Source organism: Heliangelus exortis, chromosome Z (genome assembly GCF_036169615.1).
Source record: "Heliangelus exortis chromosome Z, bHelExo1.hap1, whole genome shotgun sequence".
NCBI lineage: Eukaryota > Metazoa > Chordata > Aves > Apodiformes > Trochilidae > Heliangelus > Heliangelus exortis.
Genome location: NC_092454.1, coordinates 37,894,697 through 37,918,162, shown reverse-complemented (window position 1 = coordinate 37,918,162; position 23,466 = coordinate 37,894,697). Strand labels below are relative to the sequence as shown.

Sequence of the window (23,466 nt, the reverse complement as noted above, 5' to 3'; positions counted from 1 at the left end):
GAAACAGTAAAAATACGAACCTGTGCCAAGCCCAAGCTTCACATGGTGTTTCAGGACCTTTTGCACATTTAAGACACCACTGCTCAACCTGGATTGAAAGAAGAAATATGTTCTGCATGATACACACAGACAAGTTGTGGAAGAGTAGGGGTGCAGAGTTGTTTCATGACAAAAACTTCTAGAACATGTGCATTATATATTTATGACTTTAGTGAAAGATCAAAAGTAAGTCTGGACCATACCATGCAGAAGTGGAGCATAAATTGTCATGTTTGATCCCATAGGTCATGTCTGGTAGAATGGACTATCATATTCATAGCCTTGTAGTCTGGACTTAGGTTACCATATTAATGAATTATTGATAGTTTTATTTAATTGTACACTATTCTTTTTTCCTATTCTTTTCTTTTCTTTTTTTTCTTTTTTTTTTTTCTTTTTTTTTTTTTTTTTTTTTTTTTTTGACTTACGAAAAATTAGAATTGGGGCAATGTGAAATTGCAGCTCCACGGAGACTGAAAAGCTTCAGCTCTTCTTCAGAAAGGTAGCAGGCATGAGCCATCACTGTCTAAAGAAAAAAAGAAACACAAATTTACTCAATATTGTATTTCAGAGAATCATATAATGGTTTGGGTTGGAAGGAACCTTAAAGATCATCTTGTTCCAACTCCCCTGTATGGACAGGGACTCCTCCCACTAGACCAGGCTGCTCCAAGCTCCATCTAACTACCTAGGCAACCTGCAGTGTCTCACCACACTCACAGAGTAGAATTTCTTCCTAATGTAAAACCTCCAAGCCATTCTCCCCTGTCCTGTTGTTATATGCCCCAGTAAATTGTTTCTCTCCAGCTTTCCTGAAGGCTCCCTTCAGATACTGGAAGGCTCTTGTAAGGCTTCCTCCGAGCCTTCTCTTCTCCATGCTGAGCAACCCCAACTTTCTCAGCCTATCTTCATAGGAGAGGTGCTCTAGTAGTTGATGATCTGATCATCTTCACGACTCTCCTCTGGACTTGCTCCAACAGTTCCATGTCTTTCCTGAGTTGGGGGCTCCAGAACTGAACACAGCACTTCAGGTGGAGAGACTGACCTCCTTCAACTGTCTGTCTGTGATTCTTTCATTGCAGCCCAGGATACAGTGGGCTTTCTGGGCTGCAAGCATACACTGACTGCTCATGTTAAGCTTCTCCACAAAAAATAGCCCCAGGTCTTTCTCCTCAGGGCTGCTCACAATCCATTCTTTACCCAGCCAGTATTCGTGCCTAATACATGTGCAGGACCTTGCTTTTGAACTTGTTGAACTTCAAGAGGTTGGCATGGGCCCCTCTCAAGCTTGTCAAGGTCCCTCTGGATGGCATCCCTTCCCTCCAGCATCTCAACACACCACACAGCTTGGTGCTGCCAGCAAACTCGCTGAGGGTGCTCTCATTCCCACTGTCCATGTCACCAACAAAGATGTTAAACAGCACTGGTCCCAGTGCAGGCTCATGAAGAGCACCACCAGTCACTGGTCTCCATGAGGACACTGAACCACTGACTACAACTCTTTAGATTTCACCATTTAGCCAATGTCTTATCCACCAAGTAGCCCACCCATCAAATCCCTGTATTTATCACTTAGAGACAAGAATGTCACATGGGACAGTGTTAAAAGCTTTACACAAGTCTAGGTAGTTGTCAGTTGCTTTTCCCTTATCCACCAACTCTGTAACCCCATCATTGAAGGCCACCAGATTTGTCAGGCATGATGTGCCCCTAGTCAGGGTATGATGGCTGTCACCAACCACCTTCACCTTTTCCATGTGCCTTAGCAGAATCTTCAGGAGGATCTGCCCCAATATCTTGCCAGGCACAGAGGTGAGACTGACTGGCCTGTAGTTTCCTGAATCTCTCTTTTTTCCCATCTTGAAAATGGGGGTTATGTTTCCTCTTTTCCAGTCAGTGGGAACCTAACCAGACTGCCACAACTTTTCAAATATGATAAATGGTGGCTTAGTGATTTCATACACCACTTCCCTCAGGACCTGTGGATGTAACTCATTAGATGCCATGGACTTGTGCACCTTTTATTAATATAAGAAGATATGATGATGACTCTTGCAGTTACTGATGTAATCTGAGAACTTCAAGGAACAAAAGCAAGAATTTGCCAGTTGCCCTAGCACTGTAGCAACCATATGTCTTACATTTTGTAGCTAGCAAAGAGAGTAAGTAGTGAGACTAGGAGCTCATCCGATACAATGGAAGATGTAAACAACCTTAACGTGTTTTCCATTGCCTCACTAAAGATTTGAACCATGTTTGCGTGTGCATGTATATATTTATATGGAATATTCCTTAATAATCTTATGGAACTGACTAATGACTTTTTTTTCTTGGTCTGCATAGATGACTTTGGAAATAAATTCACAAGCTGTATAAGCAAAACATGGAAGTATTCTATATTTAATAGAATATGATCCAATTATTCCTAGACAAATCCACTTGAAATTATCTCATAGGCCAAATACCCCTCAAAGTAAGAGCAGAAGCTCTCTTAGGCCTTGCAGCCTCCTGATAAAAGACAGAACAGCACAGGGACTGTTTCCACTGAGCACCTCCTAATAGCCCTGTACCCTTGCCATCCCTATTCATCAAGCTCAAATGTAACTGGAAAGGCAATGAGAATAGCCATATCTTAAATTAAGGACATACATATGGTAGCTGCTGAACTGTATCTCTGCTGATCTGTACTTCTTTTTAAAAAGACAGAATTATTTTAGCCACAGCTCTGAAAAGCATACTTTTAAAACATAAAGATAAATAATTCAGTGTCTTAGTTTTGGTTGTTGGGGGGTGTGGAATGTCTGTGGTTTTGTTATGCTTGTGTTTAATATAAGGCTTCCCAGGAGAACAAGAGCCTGGCTCCAGAAAGCACTGATAACCCTGGTTTTCAGTGCTGTGCATACAAAAGCCTGACAGATTTAAGACCTGTATTTTATTAAAACCAGTATTTTCTTTAGTAAACTGACACAACAAATCAGTGTGCACAGGACTGTGTGGGAGAACAAAAGTTAATACTGTGGACATACTTGAGAAGCCCATAGAGATTGCTCAGGACTCTAAATAAGTCATTACCAGATCCCTTTTGTGCCTCTGAAAATTCTCTTATAAAATTGTACATTATTTTGACTGACACTTAAGCACTCTGACTGTAATTATGTTGTTCATGTTCATTCTTGCATGGGCTGTCCACTATTTAATATTTCATGCCTTGGCACTCCAACCTGTACTTAGTGTAGGCTCGTGTCAGATCTGCTTGCATTTAACTTGCCAGCACAAAGCTTCAATGAATTTCAACTCTACAGGTCATTGTGCCTTTCAATACTTGGTAAAATAAGCTAATGAGCGCAAAGTGCTTTTTGATAGCCCAAACAGTAAATTATACTGTACTGTATGTGAGGTTCTTAAACAGAACAACAGGACAAGACCTGTTTCTGAAGTAAACTGCCAAAAAGTAAAGTTGGTCCCACCAAAACAACATAGAACGAGTCTTGAGAACATTATAATATAAAGGGTATATAATATAAAGGGTATCATAATATAAAGGGTACTGCCTGAGAATTACTAGCTTCTATGATAACTGATTTACTTAGTCTCTTTCTGGTCCCTCTGCCCCGGTTCTCTTTGGACCCTTGGAAAATGGATCAGGGAGCATAAAGTTCCTTTATTTCTCATCTCCCCTAAAATGCTTATAAGAAGTGTGGGTTTCTCGAAAATTCTGAGACCTTGACCAACAGTTGTGGTCCAGAGAATATGAAACCAATTTACTTTCTCCCAGATGTCACTGGCCTTGACAAAACAATATAAATTATCATGTAACTACTGTTAATCATCACACTATCTATATGGATAAACATGAGATATGCTGGGAAATTTTTATGCAGATACCTTGCTGGTAAGCAGCTTGTTTTTATCATACAATTCAGTGTAGTTCTGGCAGTCAGGAAACAGTTCCTCCACAATTTTGAGTTCTTCTTCATTCTCACTTATGTGACTCTGAAATAAGAAAATACATAGAAATGAGTGCTCTAATACCATTAAACCTGATATCATAACCTTCTCTGTGACCTATGGGAGCAAACATACAACGACAGAAACCAATATCTGTAAAGCCTATGGTTAGACCAAGTCCTCAGGTTTCCCTTTTCATCAAAGAAAACCTTGGAGCCCTAAAAGTAGCTCCATTTGTCCCTTCAAATATGAGATGGTATGCCTGGTTAGGAAATCCAATTAGTCTGGTGATGTAACAGCCCACCTGGTATTCAGAAAATGTTAAATAACAAATAAAATAATTCGTATGACTATGAGAAAACCATCTTATCACACAGTGTACCCTAAGATGAGGGCAGCATACCAGTAACTGCTCCACATATCTTCAGGTGGGTTGATTAATTTCTGGTCTCAGATTGAAATCTGATCATCCTGTACTCCTGCTGGAGTATGTATTTTCAAAATGAATGTTACTCATAATGACAAAAATCCTTGAGGAAAGCTTTAGAATTACCTTTGCTTAGTACTGCATAACCAAAAAAGAAACATCTTAAAACTTCAAAAGATCTGTAAGATTAAAAATTCCTCTCTTTTAAACACAGAAAATTTATAACATTGGAAACCCTACAACTCTGTTAACAATGTTAAATAAGATAGAGAGATAAGCAATCCTTTTATCTACTGAAATATATTCTGTATAGAAATAGCAAATGACAGAGTTAGACTAGAAAGAGCAATTTTCATCAACTCAAGGGTTGCTCTAACCTACAATACTGGTTGCCCAGTGACCATGCATGAGGACTCACTGAATTGTGCATTCTTCCAGCTATGAGCCTCCTCATATCCTGTGCAGGTCACAGTGTTCTTGCAAAGTACTGCACAGGAATATAAATTACAGGATTGTAATGAGAGGGAATAGGTAAGATTCTAGCAGTCTAAAGGCCTTAGAAGAAGCAACTCAAGACCTTGATAAGAATGAAGAAGCTAGAGAAGAGAAAACTTGAAAAGAGATAGTTAGCAGGGCTCTGCAAACTACAAAGGAGTTGAAAGTTCCATGGAACTTTCCAGACCAAGCCAGGATGAGCAATGATTGGCTAGTGGCTGTGGCACAGCAAGAAATTGACAGCATAAAAGGAGAGACACTAACCCCTGTACCCTTTCATAGGATGGGACCACCAGCCACCCCTTCTTCTCTGCCACAAGACCAATGGAACACCCCCACCGCACTCTGCCACAGGAGCAATGGGTTGCCACTGGGTCCTTGGATAGTGATGTTCCTCTTCTTGTTATCTCTCTCCTTCTCTTGTACCCCATTCCACCAACCCTCTACCTTTGGGTAGGGTAGTGCTTTATTTTCCCTTTCTTCCTTTCTCTTTTCTGTGTCTCTCTTTATAGGATTATGTTGGTAACTATAGTCTTAATGCCCACCCGTTCTGTTTGTGTGTTCAATAAAGTTGTGTAGCTAAACCCAATAATGTGTTATCTTTCTTTGTCTTGGTGGGATCCAACAAGAACCTTCTTGTTTCCAGCCTTTGGAATGTGACAAGGGTCCAAGGTAAGAAGTGTTTTGCCGAAATTACAAAAACTCCCTGGTCTTTATTCTATCTATCCAGACTATTTAAAGTGTATACAGATCTCTCAGAGCTTACCTGCACATGCAGATCACGAGCCTGTGCTAAATCACCAAGAGCACACAGCAAATCCTCTGTGCAGGAAGGGCCAAAGCGGGGGGTTATGATAGGCTGTACCCTTGCATACTGAAAATATTAAAAAGACTTGATTGGTATTCCATATCCATATATCAGGAACCATAATTAGGACAAGAATCTACACAGCAATTACATTTTGCCTCCATCAATTCTTGCTTACTGCGCCCTTGCCAACTCAAATTAAGTCTTTCTTATTTTTATTAGAATTTAACCACAGAAACAGAGATTTCTGAAAACAGTTTTAATGAATCCTAATACAGAAGTTGTTTTCATTAGCACTCTTTCATCAAGTCACTGAGATTTTACAAGGCTTTGGGGAAGAACGAGGTGCTTTTTTGTATTTTCTGACAGTCCAGTATACATTACAAGAAGTAAGTCACATCAAAGACCAGAAGTTTCTCTGGGCCCTCTGTGAGACTAGAAGTTTCTCTGTGAGTATCAAAGGCGTAGTGATGCAAAACTGCAAAGTTCTGTAAAACCAGAACCTTTTTTGTTGTTGTTTGATTTTCTCCACTGGTGATAGCAACAAACTGCCCTTATACTCCCTAGCTGGGAATTTTAGTGGTAGCACCAGATATGCTGTACTGTACATACAGTAGGAAACAGTGAAGAAGACACCAAGACTGATGTTTACTTTATACCTTCCAGTTCTGGATTAAAATTTTCATTAAAATCAACATCACAACTCTGCCCCCAGTCACAGGCAACAGTGTGCACATGTCACCACTAGAAGACACTATGTTGTAGATGGGTTTGAAGCTACTTATACCACCTCCCAGATACAATGAACTCAGCACTTCAGCAGATTAGCTGACTTACTTTACTGATACCTATGTTCTAGACATTGAACTCTAGACATCTGCTCTTGAATATTTTGAAATACAAATGTCAACAGATTAGGCCATTGAAAAAAAAAGGCTGATAAGAAAACGATCCTTACGTCTAATATTGGAGTGTAAACCTCTGCCTCTACCTCAGAAATATAAATCTGAGTTTCTTTAGAAACACAGCTGAAGACATGTGCTGACCCAAAGGCCAATTTGGTAATGGATCAGTGACTGTACTGTAAAAACATTAATTTCTGCTAGTAACGACTATTTTTACACATATTTATATATCAGAGTGACTGACTGACCTCCACCTTTGTTTAACAGAAAATTAATACCTTTCTAAGTAGCCAAATATTTTAAAGTAAGTAGAGAACACGCAGAGAACATTACTCTGAACATTAGCTACACAAAACTTAATTGACAGCTACAAGTCTATTTCTCAACATGGCAGCAGAAGACCTTTTGGACTGATGATATTAGTGTACTACACAGAAAGATGTGAATTTATTGATTTGTCACTAAGCCAGAAGAGTTTATCAACAGGATTAACTATTTCTCATATTCACACAGCACCTTCTGAACACAGGAGAGAATAGACAGGAGAACTCCACTTACCCTTTTTTCCAGTAGTTCTCTAACAAACCTTAAAAAGGGTAAGAAAAAAATCTGTTATAAATATGTCATCTGTGTGCTATAAATTATGAAAAATATAGAAAATATTTAGACACCCTACTAAGGATTTTAGACATAGATGAATTTTTCACAGAAAGCTGGGCCAAATTCTCAGGTGGAATAAAAAGAAGCAACACAATGAAGTCAGGATAATTACTTCAAATTATGTTAGTTGGAAGCTTGACCCTGAATATGCAGACATTTTTCATTTGCAATAATTAATATTAGACACTGGGTAATTATTCTGTGTTTTCACTGAAAACCAAATTCAAGTTACATTCAAATCCTTGAAAACATAATTATAAGTTACATCTAAAATGTTACCAAAAAAAACCCCACAAGACATTTAAATTTGTCTGGTCATGAATTTAAATTGCAGCATTAAATATATTCTATTATTTAAATCCCACTTGTTGCAATATTTCCATACCTCACTTACCGTAGTTTTATATGTCTTTATTAATTTACAGGACTCTTGATTTTCTGGAAGTGTTTATATTAATGTTAGCATATAGATTATCTACCTTATGAAAAGTATAGCATGAATTTATTTACTGTGCTAAATAAAGGAAGCTACCTTAAGTACCTCTATAAAACCCCCCAGCCAGTTACTATGGATAATGAAGATGGGCAAATAAAAATTTTTCTGACTTTACAAGGAAGAAATTCTTTGAAAGCTCCATGGACAGTCTATGGAAATAATTTCCTCAAACCAGTATGAGATGGGCTGATGGGGTCTGGACAGGATTTCTGCACATATGTCATAATTTATATTCAGAAAAAAAACCATTATTTTTTGTTGCAACAAACATTGAATAAAATTTGCCAGACATCTTCAGACTGGAAAGAAAATAATGCTGCAGGCAAGATTCACAGTACTGAAGCCAGTCCTAGATGGCCAACTTGAAGTGAGATACCTAAGCTAAACTTCTGCAATGACCAAAGGAGTTTGAGCCCAATATTTATAATAATAAAATACTCAATGGAGCAGAAACTCTAATACCAGCATAACTCTCAAGTGCTCATCCAAACCTCCCAGACAGCTCTTTTCATTCTTTTTCAAATCCTTTGAACAGTGTCAGCAGTGTTTCAAAACAGAAATACTTATCTCAAAACACCTTATCCTTTGTTGATTTCTGTACTACTTGTATGAGGAAAGAAACTCAGGTTCAAACCACCATTTTCTGTCACAGAAGAATAGACTTGGACTCCTCTTTCCATATGACTGCAACTATTGGTAGCATATAACATACTCTATATTTCAGTTCCCTAGCTTTTTATTCAACCCCCTTTGCAGAAAAAAAGATTCAAATTCCTGGCTTGATTTTAGAATTAATATATGAACCACTCAGAATTGCATTTTACTTCCATGCATACAACAGAAACATTTCCAGAGGTTAACTGTCAAGAATTTAAATCAGTGTAATGTATTTTCTGACAGCGTGACAGATCACATTTCTTAAGTTCCTTTTTAAAAAAATAAAAACGAAAAAGTTGTCCTCTTAAAGGAAGACCCTTCTAGACCTTTTCATTTTTTATCCTATTTCTGCAATTCATGTCTGATTGGGTAAGTACTCCTGATCCACACAGCTCTTTTCTCTAGACAGCTCTGGCATACTTGTGCCTCACTCTCATCCGAGGCTGAGGAACATGTGTTAGCAAAACAGACACATTAAACACATGAGAAGGAAGTTGGAGGCACAAGATAGATTGAAAAGAAAGGTGTTTAGGTCATTCTGAAGATTTAAGAAGTATCAGATCTCAAAGTTCTCCCACTTTTAGGCCCATTCAGTGGGACTCACACTGTATTACAAAAACTGGGGATTTTTTGTGAAGGCAAACACATGCTAGCAGAGTGCAAAAGACTAACACTTCATTTTTTAAAAATGTCTTTGAATATAAACACTATCAGAAAGCCTTGACAATTTTTAAGTTTCACTGGCATTCTTCTAGCATAACTGGCAAAAATAAGGTAGCAACTTCACGCACAAGATGTTTACATTACTGTTAGGTATTTTCACCTTCAGCACAATAGTTGAAACATTTATACAAGTAAATAAATAGTCCTGTGAGAAAAGCTGCATGTCTTCTTTATCATTTTCTGAGCATGGATATGAAAGACGTGACACTAACACAGCAGGCTGACATACTTGAATCTTCATTCTCTCAGTGTAGTGTACTACAGAGTACTACTAGAGACAGAGTAATTCTACTGGTGCTATTTATGAGAAGTAGAGAACCACTCATGTTTAAAATTGAGTATATAAAAGCTGGCTCCTACAACTTGAATAGAGCTTTATCCTAAACAGGGAAAGGAAACCATAAGTTAATGGAAGTGAAGGAACAGACTGGCACCCGACCAACCCATGTCAGGTAGCATTACCTTCATACACAGGCCTGTGAGGGGAAAGACGGAGAGAGAAAACAGACAACAGCATAAACATACTGTCTCCAAATCCTAGAGCTGTAGCTTCTCCCTTTCAATGGAAGAGCTAGAGAGAAGCTGTGCAGTAAGCACTCGAGCACGCAAGAATTGCCAGAACTGTAGGAATCAATATGGTTGAACGAGAAAAACTGTTCCTAATAAATTTACACAGCTTCTCATTCACTTTTCAGATATATGAAAACAGAGTAATATCTAAAGGTTATGGCATCTGTTTAATCAGCCTACCTTTCTGTCTCTTGGACAGAGTCAGAAGTCATTTCTTTGTATTCTGGCACGGTGTCATTCATATCCATGCAGACTTTTCCAACAAAGGCTCGTTGACCAAATTTATCTGTTGAGATGGATAATAATATAAAATTCAGAATCACTGGTTCTCTGTCAAAGCATACACTGAAATCAAAATAAGGAAGTCCACCCCAGTCAGTTTAATTTCAGATTAATGGAATTAATGTTCTTTTCTTGTCTTAAATTGCAACCACGCACATGACTTTTAAAGCTAAAAAGGAAAGAGGGAATAAAAATCTTCAAAAAATGGGAGTTCTCTTCTTCCACATTAGTACCCAATTTTAAAAATGTTGTAGTTGAGGATCAGATTACTATAGCTTAACCACAGTCAGAATTCATAATGGTAGTATATGAATAAAACCTCTGTGAAGCAGAGGATGAAAGACAAGTATCAAAGTACAGCAGCTGTAGATGATGATTATTCTTAGCTGAGAAAAGACACAAAGATCTCTGCAAACCATTTCTCCTTAAGAGAAAGTAATGAGGTTCTTAAGATGCCTCCCACATGTAGCTGGATGGAAGAAATTACCAGAGACACTTCTAGCGTCTTTCTTGAAATTTATCCATTCTAGGACTCCAAAATCGTGTGTAGGACTTACAATAATGCATATAATTTTAAATTCTTAGCTTCTAAATGTGTTTCTAAATTAGATTTCTTTTCTCCACCATTTTGTCCAAGGTGTTGGTTACAATGGCTTCAAAGTTTGAGGATTTTAGGTTTTTATTCCTACAAAATCAGAAAGACTAGAGGCTTTTTGATGGAAAGAGATTCTCATTAAATTGTTCTGCTTTTAAAGGTGGATGAGTCTTGAGAATTCTTGCAAGAATAATACTTTCAAATAGCAGTCATTTGCAATGGTGGACAGGAGGGAGTGGTAAAATCCTGACAAAACTCTCACTATTATAGTTTCAAAGTGTGTGTGGAGATTTTTGATCTTGATTCTCAGCTGAAACTTCAGAGTATCAGGAAACTAATGCACCTCTTGTCATTCAGCCCTTTAATTCTCAAATAGCAAAAGACTAGAAGGAGCAGAGAAATGCAGGGAAGAGAAACTCCAGCAGACTTAATTCAAGCCCAGACAGCAGCTGATTTGGGAATGAAGAGACTAGCAAAAACAGCAGGAGGAGAGAGACAGCCAAGTGAACAAGGGTAACTGCAGTGGATTTTGGGGACAGAGTGTGACAACAAGTAAGAAACAAATTTGTAGAAAGACAGATCCCTAGCTAATGTAAAAACTCCTGTGCTCTGTTTCCTTCAATTAACACAGTCTGTGCAACATCCTTCAAAACTCACTGTTAGTCTTACCTACGATTTCAGCAAGAAGAAGAGACGCATCTGTGTGAATTGTTGCGAAGTAGCAAGCTGTCGTTGTGCCATTCTTTAGAGTTCTTCTCTATAAAAAGAAATCAGTTTCAACTGTCTAGGAAAAAAAACCAGTCACGCTGCCAAAATGCAGAAGAGGCAGTCTGCTTTCAAACTGCGAGAACATTTAGTGATTGCAAAAATGAGTGGTGAAGTGGGAAGGTAAAAAAAAAAAATTAATTTCATAATAGCTTTTTTTAAGTCTAAGCATTAATAAATAAAAAATTCCCTCTTCCAAACCCATACAGGATTTTAATAATTGCTAAGCCCACAGAAACCAGTCTGTATCTCCTTCACTCAAATTGGAAATAAATTCTGACATATTTATAAGTACAAACAACAAGTCATCCACATTATTTTCTAGTTTTGCAAGGCTTTAAAATTTTCACAGTGAAGCACTCTTGATCTAGCAAAAACAAAGCAAGGTTTTTGGGAAAAAGAAGTGGTTTTCACTTACCCAACTGATAGGACTGGGAAAAATAGTCACGCTTTAATATATAAAAAACCCTTCTTATCCCTGAACACAAAGTAACAGACTTTGAGGTAAAAGTAAACCAAGAACAACTTCTCAAAGTGTAATTTATTTATTTAGTTACATTATTTGAAAGTAGAGGTTTGCTGATACCTGTTCATATCATTTTTGGAGGACATAACAGCAAACGAATAGCCATTTAAAGTCAGTTTGAGTCATGATGAAATTTCTAATTTTGCCTAATCTTTGGACTACTCATCCAACATACCAGTTTAAATTACATTTTTGTATTCTGGATAAAATGTAATTTGAGAATTTTAATTTATTTTTTTAGTGAGATGGAGGGAGGGACATCCAACACAATTTCTGAGAACAGATGGACTTAAAACTTTGGCAAATATGAAGCCTAGCTCTGTCTTTTCCATACAATATTCTAAATAAAGCAAATAATTAAAAACATGTCTCTAAGGATTCCTGAAACAAGTCTTAAAAATAACAGTGCCTTGACTGAGACAAACCACTTCTGTCTTTCTTAGATTTTAAAATTCAGAATTCTCTACTTTTGGATTCCTAACATTATTGCTAAATGAAATCTAAGTGTGCTTTTTCCAAAACATGAACACGAAGAATTTGCTTTTCTAAATTCTGAGGAAAGATGACGTCCCAGATAAAGACTGGCAAATTTCACCAAATTTTCTTCTTTTACCAAGTATAGAACGTGCTTGCTGGAAACAGAATTTTTATTTGAAACAATTCACTATGTTTTCATTACAACTCTGAAGGTACACAGATGCAGCATCGGCTCACTGCAGGTTCAGTCCTGTTTATCACAGCTGAAGATCATTATGCAGGGCAACTGGTATTCTGCAGCATCGGGGGGGAAGGACATCTTCCTCACCTTGTCCTGTTTGATACACATGGGGAGAGCCTAACTATTCTGCTGAAGCTCCTACAGCTAACATCCACCTCTTGCTGGCAGCTCTTTTCCAGATGATGCTGTTACACACCTTCCACAGTGAGCATTTTAGTTGTGCTGATGTCATCCAATCTGAACTGATGGAGACAGCAACAGCATGTCAAGGCACACAGCTGATGGTGAGATCACTATGTTTTAAGCAGCTGAAGATGTGCTCATCATTAGAGTTTATGACCAAGCTGCTCCTACATGTTTTGATTACGGCAGATGGCAGAAAGTAGTTGTTTTTTTTTTTAAATTTGTGTGGCAAGGACAGTGTAACTGTTTATTGCAGATTCACTGCTTTATTATTTTGACAACTTAATTTGTCACAGTATTAGAAAAATGCAAGGCAACTTATGTTTGCTCAATAACATAATCTGTTGAAGAAATTTCATTACACATATTAAAGGACACATTTGTATTACAGGACGGAGTCAGTACTCTGCAATGTGACCTAGCTGCTTACAGTTCACTAAGCTAAATTTTACATTAAAGCCTTTTTTTTATATTGCTCAGAACCAGTCTAGTTCACACAGTCTCTCTCTTTGTGCTGTAGTTCCATAGACAGACCTCATCTAAAGCCCCTGAAGTGAAAGATACCACAAGGATCTCAGATGTAGAAATGTCTTCCTTAATTACTCAAAAACACCCCAGATTTTCTGTCTGTGGGATGCATCTTTACTTTTATGTAGTCTTTGCACAAGTCAATTTCATAATAGAGGCTTTTTATGCAGAAAGGGAAATATCTTCTATTATTTTTTTTGCTATACTTGGTTATTTCTGCATTGAGATTGTCAGTACCTGCTGCTTATATTACCTCTGAAAGTACTCTTAAATGTTGTTCATTGTACTCAGATAAAAGTAAAGAGTATAAATAAGTTCATTTTTAACCATGTGAGTAAATGAACTGTCTTATCAGCAACTGCAGAACAAGCTTGGAATTAGTAGGGGAAAATCTTGGCTGGCAAGTAGAACAGTGGCTATACTGTTGGTTTATCTGGTTTTCATGGCAATAAAACATGCTCTACTATTTCTGATGACCTTCTGAAAACATACTTGTATTTCACAAATAGGAATGTTGTCAAATAAATTACATTAGCAGTACTTACCACAACTCTGGTGTATACTTCTTCTGCAAAATCACTGTCTTTGAACTTGGCTTCTGTTGGGAATGTATATTTAGTCAACCACTGCAAAAGAGGTAGATCCACTCTTGTACCAGTAAATGAATACTGAGGGGCATGAATGTGTGTATCAACCATTCCTGGCATGATGAATTCACTACAGAAAGAAAATTATAATATTTCAAAATGTCACAAAATTTTCCACAGTAAGTAATTTTTATTTTTAAAACAAAGCATGTTTGACCAAAACCTACAAGAGTAAATGGCAAGTATAGATTAACTTTCCTCAGCCTACCAACTCTTACTGATCTTCTATCCATACTTCTTCTATGGTATGAAGCAGCAGAATTATAACTTTTACACAGTTTTAGCTAACTGAGAGGAAAACAATGCAAGAGCATGATGAGTGTGATTGTCGTTACTATTTAACCAGACTAAATACTAACAAATAAAGACAAGCTGGCTTCATAATAACTAAAATTACTTCACTGTAGAATCCACCTGAAAGAGAGAAGATTTGGACACAGTGTTACTTCCTAGTATAGATAAATTTGTAATGACTCTAGCTGCCTGATCATTATACTTAAAAAACCCAAATTTTCTATATGCAAGTTTTACTCTACATTACATATATGTGTGTGTGTGTGTGTACATACATAGACATATATATTTACAATCAGTGAATTTCAAGATTTAATGGAAGAACAGTCACTGTGTCTACAGATGCAGGCACTGGTGAAAAAAAACCTCTGGTCACTATCTTGACAGGAAAGGCATATTTACAATGGAACACTAATTCTGGTTGTTACCATGAAGCATTCCTGAAGTAACAGGGATAAATATATCAAAATTACCACGACACTGCTATAATAATTTTGCTTTGTGCTGGTACTCCATACTGTATAAAATTTCTCCCTTATCCCTGACTACTGAATGAACAGTGATTTTTTTTCTCTTCCTGGTTCCCCTTCTTCCTGTTTTCCTGCATGGCTGAACGATCTTTCTCAATCCGATCCATTTTCCCAGCAACTTCCATATTCCTCAGGCTATTTCAAGTGAAAAAAACATCTGATGACTCATATATTCCGTATGATCAGCCTTCCAACAAAGCATAGAATTTTTTTTAACAATTGAACACTAAACCTGTGCTACAGCTCTAGATTCTAAGCCACCAGGCTGTTTACACTTGTGCAACTACATGTAAACCACAGTAAGTACAATCCAAAACTACTTCACTTCACCAGAAAGGCGGAGCATTTCACTGGCTGAACTAAAAGAAAATGATCCAGCTGCAATGCAGTTAGAAATACAGGCTTCTGCGTCCAAGGCTCTGTGTTTATCATATTTAAATTTTCTCATTTTATTAGTTTCTAGGAGGGAGCGTGTCAAAGTCCAAGCACTTGAGTTTTGTATCTGCAGTGTTAGTATTCTAAGTCTATAGTTTTGAGCTACATAGGTGCAGCTTGCTGCTAACAAAATGGATATAAAATGTAATCTTTAGAAAGAACATCACTTACATCTGTACGGAAGCAAGGACAGAAAATGTCACGTATGAAAGCTAAATATAGCATTTTGCTCTGTGGAGTGTAAATCAGCTGGCACAATTCTGCCATGGCTGCAGTTCCAAACCAAGGAATGCAAAAAGAACACAGATAATAAACCCTCGAAGTCCCATGCAGGACATGGGTAGCTCTTGGGCTAAGAGCTCTGACAGCTGAAAGGGAGTTTTGCCCATGAAATTGAACTTAACATGCTGCCTGCCACAATGTATTCAGAGAGACTTGCATTTCTTTATTCAGAGAATAAGCTGCATTTGCTGAAATTAATCTAAACAAAACACATACTGATTACTCAGTTCTCTTATGTCAGATGGCCTGAATCCCCACTTCTTAGCCAATTGCTCTTGTTGATGAGTTTCTTCCAGAAAGACAATCTAAAAGAAAGAAAACATGTTTAGATACTTCTATATCCCATATCAGCTTTACATGAAGGCAAAACAAGTCATACGTTTTTTTACACACTTAGTACAAAGGTGACAGGTTTGCATTGAAATACTATTTCTTTGTGACTATTAAGACTGACTTTTAAACGCCTACTGACAATTCAATAAATAACTGCATCCACTTTGTAACATATAAGAAAACCATTAATTCATTCTCAAGTAATACAGGCGCAGAACCACACAGACTTCAGTGTCCGCTGGCATTGCTGTATCATAGCACCATGCCAGCAGCACAGTCATTTGTTTTGGAAGAGGGTAACAGCTTTATAGGAATGCAGTTACAGTATTTAAAACCAGACAGGTCAAAATAATTGCTCTCCTTAGGACTGTCTGGCATTGAGCTAAGTATTTTTGTAATTTTCTGATAGTGCCACTAATGTTGAGGGGTTTTTAAGTGCCTAGGAAGAGAAGAGATATTGAGGGAAAAAAAGGTGGATAATATTTTCATCTCTCAGAACAGACTAAAAGCATGCCTAGGATTATTTTTCATTTCAAAAAAACTACAACATGGAGCCTAACTGAGCTCTATTTGACTCGTGTTGGCCATTGACTCTACTATTGATGAGTTTCTATTGCCAAGACAGAATTTTAGCACACTTTCTGTTTATTTTTGAATTCCATGGATTTTACTCTACAACTATGACCCTTGGCAGCAGAATTCTAAAGTCTTTAATTCTCTAGTGTGTCAATAACAGGCACAGAAACTGGACAAGAAACAAAGAGCAGGGAGTCTGCAATGCCCACTACGGGCTCCAGGCAGGATCTGGGCTGCCGCAGCATTTGGCAGTGGAGCTCAGTGCCACCGACCCTGGATGAAGTCTGACTGTCCAGGGCCTTAGGAATCCTTGCCTAACTACAGTTTCTGCCAGAAACCAGTTCATGGTCTTCTAACTTCCTTGGTATAAGAGCTCATTTCTCTAAGTTCAGGAGAGTGATCTTACTGCTCTCAATATCCTTCTACTCCTGTGAAGATTACCACACTGATGGTCAGTATCGCCTTCATCGCAGTTTCTAAGGCAGCAATTAATTAACATAAAATTAAAAAAAAAAAAAAAAAAAAAGCAAATATTTATAAAAAGGAAATAGGAAGAAATTTAGGAGGAAGATCAAGACGACCATAAGAGCACTGTTTAGCAGTCATTTGCACATGTTTCTTGTGTGTGTAACATTGCCTTTTGCATTTTCTTATTTTTCTATAGAGAATAATAATGAAGGTCTGATAAACTGTAGACAAGAAGTTTTTGCCTGCCTAGTCTTCTAAATGAACATAAGGCTTATATCATTTATATTGTCTAACAAGCAGATGCTTTAAATCTTTAGTCAGGATAAAACCTATTAAAAGAATACTGTATTAATAAATAGCACACTAGAAAAATTGCAAGAATATTGTACTCCGTTAATACTTCTCAAGAATTAGTATTTCCTAAAGAGAAATACAACCAGTTTAACTAGTCATATGTCTACAGAGGGCTTAGAATGCAGACCTACTGAAATTTCTGGCAAACAATACAGAAAATGTCACTCAGATGCTAAAGTCAAAATGGATGCAGAATGAGTAATGTTAGAGCTGCTGACAAAAAAAAAAAAAAAAAAAAAAAAAAAAAAAAAAAAAAAAAAAGAGAGAGAGAGAGAGAGAGATGAAACACCAGATGGCAAATTCTGAAAACAGGCGTTGCCATGGAAAAGAAGTGGCTGATAAAGTGGTTGTAGACAAATAAAATACTTAAAACGTGGAAAAATAAAGAAAAGGTGTTTGAAGGAAGCTGGACACATGAAATCAACACTAAACCTAACACCTGGCCTGTTTTAGTCAAATTTGGCTATGGATGAATCAGCAAGACACCTGTATTTTTTTCAAACAAACTTCCCGACAGAATTCCTTGGGCACAGAGTGCTTGTTTCCCATTGCTCTAGGGTGCATTTTTTCTGGGTACCTTTCTAAGACTGAATGCATTGAGTCTTTGAGGTTCAAGGCTTGGACATTTTCTTGAGTATTTTCTTGTTCATTCCAGGTAACTAACTTGGTGCACTGTTCCTTTAAATTAGTTCTGGATCTTAACATAGTAAAAGCAACAAGAAACTCTATGGGTGGCTCCATACAGAGTCAAGGGAAATGTACCGACAAAACTAAGACCTTCAGTTTGTAAAGAAGGACGTCAAGTAAAATAACCAGAACTTTGGGAAAGATACATTAAAAAAAGTAGGACCAACAGCTGCTAGCACCTAACACTTTGGTCAGTTCTGATATGTCACCTATGTGATGTGAGTAAAGGACAGAAAAATGAGGAGCTGAGACCTCCCCACCCTGGTGCTTAGATCAGTCCTTTTTTTATTCCAAGAACTGCCTGAAGCTCCTCCACCAACATGTATCTGGTCCACTAAAGCATGTATTAAATTTGCTGTGGTAAGCCCTGAATGCAAGCACCAAGCACTGGAGCACAAATAACTTTACCTAAAGAATGGAAAGGGAATGATGCCTAATGAATATAGGTGGCTTTTTTTGTCCCAACAATGCCTGTTTTACTTTTTTCCAGCAATGAATTTCATAGATGAACACAAGTAAAGGGTTCATGCTTCTTTCCCCTTTCATATCCTTCTCTTTCCTCCCAAGTTCCCACAAAGATTAGCTGACTTTTGCAATTCAATACGCAACGTCTACTGCTTGCCTAATTCCCAAAACTTCAAGGCAAGGCTAGATCAGAGACAGGAACACTTATTAGACCCAGCTCCTGAACAAACAGCCCAACCTGCTGAGGAAGACTAAGCAATGAGGTCCAAAGGGATGTTGTACCTCGTGCCACTTTTTGTACTTTCTTGTACCACTATCACTTGCTATCTCATTTGCCTTAAATCAGACATGCACATTTGGCAGTAATTAACACTATTAACTCTCATTCCACAACTCTAGCTCTTTTCAGGACTCCATACCCAACAGCAGCATTTTCCTTGCTCAAGCTCCCTTGTCATCTACAGGCAAAGCACAGAGAACTGTCATTTCATCTCTGGACTTAACTAGCCAGGTGTTCCCAGGGGCAGTGGGTGTCTGGGCAGTGTTTCTGTGGCACCGGTTGGTTGTTCCTGTCTCTTGGAGGACAGGCAGGGACTCACACTAGAGAACAGGACCCAGCTGTTCACAAAAGCTGATCTCTTCACACTGTTGAACACATGGAAGGTTTTCCGTGATGGAGTCAGCAACATGAGGCAGAAAAGTAATAACTATTTAGTTGAACTTACTTCTTTGGGAGTAAAACTGAAATGGTTTTGGTGTAAACTTGGACAATAAAGGTAAGCAATTTTCTAACCACCGTGCCCTTCTTGAAAAGCCAACTCCTCCATGATTCTAGTGGCTGTTCTGCAGCAGGTTAAGTAACAAGTAATAAGCTAAAGGGTACCAAAACTCACTGTTTCAGACCCTAGAACAGCAAAATGCCAAGAATTTGTATTAAAATGAGAAGAAAATTAAAGTCCTTGTTGATGTACTCTAGTAGGAATTTTCTTTCTGGACAACAATGCTTTACTGGAAAATATTTTTTAAAGAAACATCTACATGGAAATATACCAATTTATGCAAGGAAAATAATAGTCATTGAATCCTTGTTCATGAAGTGATTAAAGTGACTGAGAATACAGATCCCTGGGTACTTGTTTTTCAAGAAAATCACATATAAGTCTTGATTTCCTAAGGATGCTGAATAGGCACCTTTTCCCATAAATTGTTATCACAGAGAGTGGGATGAGGTATAAGTCTCTACCTCCTGCACCAGTTACACAAACCAAATCCTTTTTCATTCAGCTCTATTGTTTTCAGTTGACATCAGCCAATACACAGTTATGTAAGTTTTCATTCCTCTTCCATGCATCTTAGTACAGCTTCTCATAGACTTTGCTATGCCTTGTGCCAGACTCCTCGAGAGCTATTAAATGGGCTGTCTTGGAACATGTCCTTAGGGACATGTATGAACCAAGGAAATAAACACCTTAAGGGATCAAAGTGTGCTTTGCACAGATTTCAGATGCCACTGAACCCTGACACACTGAAACATATTATTTATCTGCAAGGGGAAAAAAGTCACCTTTTAAAATTCTACATGGGGTATCTGTAAGAAATCACCAATCTGCCTACTCAACGTGCACTGTCAAAATAAGTCTCAGCTGTGACAGCCTGCCAGAATCAGTCCTGCTTTACAAATAAGTGCAATGCTTGTTTTGTACTTGGCTGGTATCGCTAACATGCACCACTCATGTCATCTTCTTGCTCCTAACTCTTCATGGGTACATATCATGCTTTTTCTTATGACAAAAAGAAAAATGGCCTCACTGAGGAGGCTGTGGGTGAGTAGAAGGGGTACACTGCAGTGATTCACAACCATTATTTTGATACTTAAGAGAACCAGAAACCCACTCATGAACCTGAAAGAAAACTGAAAGGATCTGAAAGAAAAAACTAAGAAAACTGGAGGAAAAATGTCTGGCCGGGGCGCATTGCTGTTTCAGAAACATTTAGCACACTTCCAAAACAGATTTAGGATACCTGAAGACTCGTGCGAAGGACCTAACATACGACCCGAGCTACCTCCAGCTCCTTCAAGCACGAAATACGAAATCGCTTCTCTGTGGCTCTTTTGCGGACAGACTACCTGAAGCGCGATAATTTTCCACTTTCTCCGGACCTTCACCACCCCCGGGATCAGCATTCGGGACCGCGACGGGTCACTTTTCACCCGTGACAATCACCCCGAGCCCGGGAACACCAGGGGACATCGGGGCACCCCCAGCCCACTGCCCCGGACAGACCGCCCCGTCACCGCAACAACCCTTCCCGCTCACCGTTCCTCTCTCGTCCACCCCCAGCAGGTGTCCGTGGAGGATCTTCATGGGCGAGGAGGACGTGGAGTGCACGAAGGTCCCTCTGAAGACGTGGGCAAGCAGTGGGCGCTGCGGGGAGCCCATGGTTGCCGGCGGCGGTGTTGGCTGCGGAGTGTCGGAGACGTCGGGCAGCTGCCACCCAGGGGGAATACTGCCCCTCGGTATCTGCCGGCACCGGGGACGGCTTCCTGAAGCTGTCACCATCTCCCCACCCCCTGGTGACTTTCTTGTCGGGGAGTGGTTTCGGAGCAGGGTGGGCGGGAGGCAGGGCCGCTCACTTCATCCTGCCCCCTTCGCTTTCGGGAGCTGCCGGCATTCGGCCGGGGGGCTGCCGGGGGCTGCTCCGGGTGCCCTCCGCCCCACACCGGCAGCCACACCTCCTCCATACCGGAGCCCGGTTCTGCAGGGATGGGCCCTCCGCCATGTACTAAGTGCAAAAGCCTGGAGCAATGTCCGAGGCGTTTTGGGGTGCCAGTCACTTCCCGGGAAGTGGCGAGAGATCCCGACAAGGTGCCTGGCAACTCTCTGCGAGTGTCCGGCGACTAACTTTGCATCCACCCTGCAAGGCTGTAACAGCTTTCCAAAGTTTCGTGTTCAAAAAGTTGAGTCTGTAGGCTTGCTCTGTTACAAGCGGTAGCAGCTTGTAACCTGTTGCTCTGTTCCCTGAGCACTACAAAATTTGTTGAACGTGTTCAGAAGAATAGATCTAATTTTAAAATACTGCTTTCTGAGGTGGCAGTTACTGCTTTGCTTCACTTGCTCTGTTGAAATCAGTGCTCTAAGATCCATCTCTCAGACTGTCTCCTTAGTCCTTGGCCCCGGTTTTAGTAGGGTATATACGAGTGGAAAATAGATGGTAGCTGAGGTATCAGAACTACCAGAAGCAGGAAGCCATATGCCTCTTTTAGTGGAGACAGTCTACAGAAAAAGAGAGAACAGTCTCAGGAAAACAAAAGGCAGAGAAAAAAAAAAATTTGTTAACCCAGAGAACTTCACTCCCAGAAGCATACTCCCAGAAGCATACTCCCAGAAGCATACTCCAACAAATGAAGTCCAAGTACATCATGAACACGTGCGAAAAGGATAACTACTGAGAATGTTGAGATAAGATTTCATGGGGCCAGAATGATGCACACCACAGGTAACACCATAAATGTCCTCTGAATGCCCTTTCAAAGACACCTTCCTACATCAGATTGCCAAATGATGAAGTTGGCACCGAGGGGACTGACACTGTCATTCTCCATACTGGATTGCAAAACCTGTCGTTTCATAGTTTAACGTTAAAAGACCTTTGCACTTCCCACTGTGCTGACACTAAAAAAAAGCATAGCAGATTATCTTTCCTACAAGCTCTCCAGATCAAAGATGGGAAGAGAGAAAGACACAGTGGGACAGCACAGAATAATTTTAATTTCGGTCTGCTATGCACAGGTCATCAGACTTTTTCTTGCTTTCTTTGCATATGTGTGCTTCAGGTTAGTGTGAGACAAGTTTAAGAAATAGTGTACTTAGCTGTCTCCAACTGAAAGATTATACCTTGACCTTGCTAGCAGCTTAGTGAGACCATAAAGACTGTTCAAAAGAAAATGGACATGTGAAATTGACTTTTGCATCGTGATATTGGAAATTACTTGTGGGAGGTCTTGTAATATAAAAAGACTCCCCATGAAATAAAAGGGATTTTTAAAGACACATGGAGGCTTTTTATTGTATTTCTGATCTCTTTGACACGAGAAGCTATCAAATAAAACAAAAAAACAAACTGATCTTGCAGGTTAGTCTAGTTTGGAGAAGAAACTGTAACGAGAATCTTACAGTTTACTTAAAACGTTGTAACACTTCCTGTTTCCTTGAATAGAAGATTAAGAAATTCTATGAAATATCACCACAAGTCTTTTAACACTGCACTTGCAAAATCCCACTTACAATGATGTTTCTAAGGGTGATACAGTTATACTTAATAAGGCTGCAGCTGCAATAAACTGTATTCCAAACTGTGACCCCAGGAGAGGAAAATTGTCTTTTGCTGTATGAAGGATGAGTGAGAAATGGGCTGGTTTTGCCACTTTGTAATAATAAGTAGAATCACTATCCCTGAGAAACAGGCTGATTAGAGATGAAGCCCTGCAGAGGTAAGGTCACTTGTCCATCCTGTGAACTGAAGAGTGAAAGCATTTCCCCAGCAACAGCAACTTGCTTCTGCCCTGGTGGCAGGATCTAGCTCGATTTTTCAAGGTACCTGAGTCCCACTGTACAGCAGCCTTTCAGTACCTTCAGGGGGCCTACAGGAAAGCTGGGGAGGGACTTTCTCTGAGGGCATGTAGCAACAGAATATAGGGTAATGGCTTTAAAATGGAAGAGGGTTTATGTAGTTTAGACATTAGGAAGAAATTCTTTACAGTGGGTGTGGTGAGATATGGGCACGGGTTGCTCAGGGAAGTTGTGGATGTCCCCTTGCTGGAAGTGTTCAAGGCCAGGCTGGATGGGACTTTGAGCAACCCATTCTAGTGGGATGTGTCCCTGGCCAGGCAAGGTGGTTGGAACAAGGTAATCTTTAAGCCCCTTCCAACCCAAACCATTCTATGATTCTATGATTAGCAGTTTTTCTTTTGTTCCACTTGTTATACTTTACAAAATACGAATTCAATGTCTTGTTTCAAAGTTTCAGAGCACCCTGCAGACATCTTAAAGTATTTGAGAAATATTAAGG

At 39.1% G+C, this 23,466-nt stretch overlaps 1 protein-coding gene across 1 annotated transcript in view; it reads right to left on the bottom strand.

The window, feature by feature from the left end:
• The window catches only part of GDA (guanine deaminase), a 30,740-nt gene extending 9,731 nt beyond the window's left edge, over positions 1-21,009 (bottom strand). Inside the window, exons 1-10 of the mRNA XM_071730161.1 lie at positions 20,715-21,009; positions 15,730-15,818; positions 13,871-14,042; positions 11,275-11,362; positions 9,909-10,014; positions 7,181-7,208; positions 5,676-5,783; positions 3,925-4,032; positions 468-565; positions 21-88 (exon numbers count right to left, since the gene is read on the bottom strand). Coding sequence (XP_071586262.1) covers positions 21-88; positions 468-565; positions 3,925-4,032; positions 5,676-5,783; positions 7,181-7,208; positions 9,909-10,014; positions 11,275-11,362; positions 13,871-14,042; positions 15,730-15,818; positions 20,715-20,957 — 1,108 coding nt within the window. The 5' untranslated portion in view covers positions 20,958-21,009. The remainder of the gene's footprint in view (positions 1-20; positions 89-467; positions 566-3,924; positions 4,033-5,675; positions 5,784-7,180; positions 7,209-9,908; positions 10,015-11,274; positions 11,363-13,870; positions 14,043-15,729; positions 15,819-20,714) is intronic.
• Between the last annotated feature and the right edge of the window lie 2,457 nt (positions 21,010-23,466).